Here is a 5683-nt window from a genome sequence, read left to right as displayed (position 1 = left end):
TTTAAAACTAAATTTAACTACTTTCGATTTCAATTTATTTCCGATTCCGTAGTTTTTTCGTTGCCTTTCTTACATGGAGCTCTTTTTATTTTATATCTGTTTAATAAATTTATATTTTAATAGTTTTATTACATCCTCATTCGATCAAATGTATCTCATTCTCATGACGTGTGATAATTTTATCATTTTCCTAATACATAAAATCAATCATTTTTCAAAAAGAATACAAATAAATTCGATCGATTGTCTAATATTTTTCATATATATATATATATATATATATATATATATATATATATATATATATATATATATATATATATATATATATATATATATATTCTTTGCGATATCATTCGGATCTACCATGCAAATCCAACATCCTCGACTACTCTCATTATCCAAACTAAACATCCTTAACAAAATCAATGCGATCCAAACTTTGCACCTTTCCACTCCATTGCATCAATTTATTCAATCACATGATCCATACATTCCTCCAATCATCGAACAACGAAAAACTGGTCGTGAATTGGCAAACTTATTGCAATCATCATGTCCAAATATACTCACTTCTTGTTACAAGAAAGTCCACGCCAAAATTGTTGTGTTGGGTTTTCATCAACATGATATCTTCCTTATTAACACCCTCTTGCATATGTATTCAAAACTGAACTTAGTAAGTGATGCACAGAAGCTGTTTGATACTATGCCTCATAGAAACCTTGTTACTTGGTCTTCTATGGTTTCTATGTACACTCAACATAATTACAATCTAGAAGCATTGCTGTTGTTTGTTCAGTTCATGAGGAATTGTAATGAGAAACCAAATGAATACATTTTAGCTAGTGTTGTAAGAGCTTGCACGCAATTGGGTGGTCTCAACCAAGCTTTTCAGGTGCATGGTTTGATTGTTAAGGGTGGATATGTTCAAGATGTTTACGTGTGTACCTCTTTGATTGATTTTTACACCAAGCATGGTTGTATTGAAGCAGCAAGGTTGCTTTTTGATGGCCTAGAAGTTAAAACCAGTTTCACATGGACTACAATCATTGCAGGGTATTCAAAACAAGGAAGAAGTGAAGTGTCTTTAAAGTTGTTTGACCAAATGAGAGAGGGTGATGTTTGTCTTGATAAATATGTACTTTCAAGTGTTTTGAGTGCTTGTTCGGTGCTTGAGTTTCTTCAAGGGGGGAAGCAAATACATTGCTTTGTATTAAGGAGAGGCATTGTCATGGATGTTTCAATGGTCAATGGATTTATAGATTTTTACTTTAAGTGTCACAAAGGGGAGTCGGGTAGGAAGTTGTTTGACCAGATGCTAGATAAAAATGTAGTTTCGTGGACCACAATGATTGCTGGTTGCATGCAGAATTCGTTCCATTGGGAAGCCCTTGACCTGTTTTTGGAAATGGCTAGAATGGGTTGGAAGCCTGATGCATTTGGTTGCACTAGCGTTCTCAATTCATGTGGTTCACTCCTGGCTCTGGAAAAGGGAAGACAAGTTCATGCTTATGCTATCAAGGTCAATATTGATAATGATGATTTTGTGAAAAATGGTTTGATTGACATGTATGCCAAATGTGAGTCCTTGACTGATGCAAGAATTTTTTTTAACCTTATGGATGCTATTAATGTAGTATCTTACAATGCAATGATAGAAGGATACTCTAAACAAAACAAGCTGTGTGAAGCTTTGGATCTTTTTCGAGAAATGAGGCTAAGTTTATTTCCACCAACTCTATTAACGTTTGTTAGCCTTCTTGGGGTCTCTGCGTCATTATATCACCTGGAGTTAAGCAGCCAAATCCATGGCTTGATTATTAAATATGGGGTTTCTTTAGATGAATTTTCCGGAAGTGCTCTAATCGATGTTTATTCAAAATGTTCACGCATTGGCGATGCAAGACTAGTTTTTGAAGAGATACTATACAAAGACATTGTAGTATGGAATGCGATGTTTTCTGGGTACACCCAACAGTTTGAAAATGAAGAGTCTCTCAAACTTCTCAAAGATATGCAGATGTCAAGACTAAAACCCAACGAGTTCACTTTTGCTTCTGTAATCACGGCTGCGAGTAATATGGCAAGTCTGCAACACGGTCAGCAGTTCCACAACCATGTCATAAAGATGGGTTATGAGGATGACCCCTTTGTCGCAAATGCTCTAGTTGATATGTATGCCAAAAGTGGAAGCATCGAAGAAGCTCACAAAGCATTTATCTCAACAAATTGGAAAGACATTGCATGTTGGAATTCAATGATTGCAACTTATGCCTCGCACGGAGAAGCAGCAAAAGCTCTTCAGGTGTTTGAAAGCATGATTATGGAGGGAGTGAAACCTAATTATGTCACCTTTGTAGGTGTGCTATCGGCATGTAGCCATGCTGGACTTCTTGACCTTGGATTTGATCACTTTGATTCAATGTCACTATTTGGAATTGAACCGGGGATTGAGCATTATGCATGCATGGTTTCTCTCTTGGGCCGGGCTGGTAAAGTGTGTGAAGCTAAGGAATTTATCGAGAAGATGCCAATAAAACCAGCAGCAGTAGTATGGAGGAGCCTGCTAAGTGCATGCCGAGTTTCAGGTGATGTTGAACTGGGAACATATGCAGCCGAGATGGCAATTTCATGCAACCCAGCAGATAGTGGATCATATGTATTGCTTTCAAATATATTTGCATCAAAAGGTATGTGGGGAAATGTCAGAAGATTGAGGGCAAAAATGGACATAAGTGGGGTTGTAAAAGAACCAGGTTGTAGTTGGATTGAAGTTACTAATGAAATCCACAAATTTATTGCAAAAGACACATCACATCGTGACTCCACTCTTATATCTTCAGTTTTAGACAATTTGCTTCTACAGATCAAAGGGTTTGGTTATGTGGCAAACACTGACGCTCTTTTGCTTGATGATTGAGATGAATTCTCCTGTGGTAATATAACAATTAACCAAGCTCTTAACTTGCCCAGGTAAACGTATGTACATTTTGAGCTTCAAGTTCTGACATTTTACCATAAAACTATTGAGTTTATTATAGAATAATAGATGGAGACACTCGTGTAGATATAGTTCCGCAAGTAATATTATTTTCTTTAATATTTCATAACCATGAGAAATCTCTATAATAAAATAAGAAAGGAAAAAGTGAAAAATGGGAAGGTAGTGAGGAAGAAGGATTGAGTCATACAAGCCAATGAGCAGGAACTGTAAAAAGTATCGAGACTACAAACAAAAAAGGAAGGAACACAGAAATGTTGGCTAGCATAAGAAATTCTATAAGCTCCCATTGAGGCTTCTTTCATTAGAACACTTGTCTCTTTAAGGTATATTGGAAGTGCTTCTACTGTAGACAATATGAGAAAACTTAGACTAAATGCAAAAAAGACCTAACCTTTCTGCAACTTTTCCTTCATCTTTTCTTACCTTTATATAAACACTTCCTAAACTAAATCCACCAACCAGTGCTTGCATTGCATTGCATTGTTCTTGCCAAGAAAAAGTTGTTTTGTTCTATAAATAATCTTCCAAAATCTTGAACAGAGAAGTAGTACCGCCATCAAGTTTACATAACAAAGATTGCCAAAACTTTCCCTTTCGTATTTTGATTGGAAGCCACCCTTTTCTTCCTCTGGCCACTTGGAACATGGAAAAGCTTCATTTTCACTGACAATGGAACTGGAGTTGTCATATTTGGAACCACCCGTATAATCCTATATTCCAAAGACACAAAGATCCATGAATGCATATTTTGGTTTGTTCTTTTTCTCTTCTAAGCATTTTATCTGTTACTCATTGTTACTGCAAACACAACTCCAAGCATATGGAAGTCTGGATGACTTGCTCTCTGTTTTGATTACATATAACTTGCATCCTATGTTATCACTTGATTGATAATTATTATCATATTATTTGAACCTTTTTAACTAATTAAATATGAATTTTTCTCCGTGCAGTTTCAATCTTTTTTTTTCTTTCATCAGGTGAAGTGACAGTAGCACTGAATGAGTGATGTCTTGCATGGAGTTTCACCATAGGCCGGTACTTGACTTGTGAGCTGAAGATCTAACTCTTCCAGAATTGAAAATAGCACTTAAAGAGTGATGTCTTGGCAAGATGTTTTAAACAATATGTAACTGGTCCTATTATAATGCTCCATGCACAAAGATCTCCGAGAGGTTTGGTTAGACCCTTTACTAAAAGAGAAAGCTTCCACATGAATTTGGTTTTATATATTGAATCTCGAAGATTTTTTTGTGTGTGGAACAAGAGATATTTGGAAGGGGAAGAAGGGGATTGATCCACAAGAAGAGCACCGTCTTGGAGACACCAATAAGCCTTGTTTGTTATCTTTCTTTCTCAGGTTGTTTCACAAAGCAATACATCCTGAGATAACTATTTCTTGCTTGCTTGATTTGGAGAAGAGGATGGCCATGCATGCAATGCAGTTAGGAAAGGCTCTTATAGATTATTTTCTTGTACCTTATTTATCTATTGGGTTGGCGATGAAGATATACAGTGTGAAGAACCACATTGTTCCAATTGATCAAACATGTACCATCTTGGTGAAGCTTTTTAAATCATGTTCATATGTTTGAATAGTTGTAATATTGTAAAGGATAACATTTGTCATTCTTTCTTAGTTGTTGTGATACTTCCATTGAATGTGTTGTATAATCAACCAGTTTTTGTCATCTATGATATTATATTGGATTCACTAATACCCCCTTTTGTTTTGAGTTATGTATGACATGATTGAATCTCAAATTCTTAATAAATAGTGAAAAATTCTCAATCCGCTATATAACCAAAAAGGTGTTGACCGATATTCAAGGACATTGCTAGAGTGTAACTTTCTGCTCTGATATTGTTCTTTCTTTTTAGTGAAATTATGAGTACTGCTCTTTGTTTAGTGTAATTTTAAGCAACAGTGGGAGCATCAAATTCTGGGAAAATATGTGGATTGGCCTTTGTCTTCTCCGAGAAGTCTTCCCTAGACTTTTTGCAGGATCTATGAAGATAATACTATTCAAAAAATGGGTGTATGGGTGAATGGGGAGTGGAAAGTTAAGAGTTAGTTAATTAATTTGATAGTTATTTTGGCAGTTAAGAGTTAGTTATAATTTTAGAAGTAGTTAATGATTTACTTGCTCAACAAGTAAATCAGTTTAAAGATAGTTAATGTGCTATATAATAATCCCTCTCCCTTGTCTATTTTACCACTTACTAATTCATATTCAATTACCATAATCACCATCTTTCTCACTAGTCACTTGAGCTGCAAGACGGTTAGTTTCTTTTGATTTCAATCCTACACAATGATATCTAAGAGGTTTACACAATTTAAGGCGAATCTTGATCTTTCAAGAAGTGAGAAAGATCCTGTAAAAAACAATAGTAGATGAAAATTGGACCTTTCATGCTCGCCTTCTTCCCATTCTTGATGGAAATAATTGAGATAGATGATTTAGGCAAATGAATGTAATATTTGCAGTTTATGAAGGGTATGATGAACAAGGGATAAATAGTGTCAAACTATTACTCGCAAATCCATCCAAAGCACATAAGACAACTTGCAAGGATTCAAAGACAAAAGATAGCAAAAGTTATGGTTAAAGTTATTATCTATTGAAGAATTAAATAGACTAAATTTCAAAAGTTATGGTTAATAATCAATCG

General features: G+C 35.1%; 1 protein-coding gene across 2 annotated transcripts; it reads left to right on the top strand.

Annotated features, from left to right (window-relative positions):
* The first annotated feature begins 356 nt into the window (after positions 1-356).
* Positions 357-4725, top strand: LOC127101520 (pentatricopeptide repeat-containing protein At4g39530). Of its 2 annotated transcripts, none has more exons than XM_051038960.1 (2): positions 357-2976; positions 3988-4725. In XM_051038960.1, exon 1 carries the CDS (start codon positions 368-370, stop codon positions 2921-2923), a length of 2556 nt encoding a protein of 851 aa, XP_050894917.1. In that variant the 5' UTR covers positions 357-367; the 3' UTR covers positions 2924-2976; positions 3988-4725. The 2 variants fall into 2 exon arrangements, with proteins under 2 accessions (XP_050894917.1, XP_050894918.1); XM_051038961.1 differs by having other exon boundaries at positions 3961-4725.
* Positions 4726-5683: the final 958 nt, after the last annotated feature.

Source organism: Lathyrus oleraceus, chromosome 7 (genome assembly GCF_024323335.1).
Source record: "Lathyrus oleraceus cultivar Zhongwan6 chromosome 7, CAAS_Psat_ZW6_1.0, whole genome shotgun sequence".
Classification (NCBI taxonomy): Eukaryota; Viridiplantae; Streptophyta; class Magnoliopsida; order Fabales; family Fabaceae; genus Lathyrus; species Lathyrus oleraceus.
Note: the sequence above shows the minus strand (reverse complement) of the source record. Positions and strands in the feature narration are given on the sequence as shown.

Excerpts from the sequence above, each read along its gene's own strand:
- LOC127101520 (XM_051038960.1), top strand. The coding sequence starts at position 368 with ATGCAAATCCAACATCCTCGACTACTCTCATTATCCAAACTAAACATC.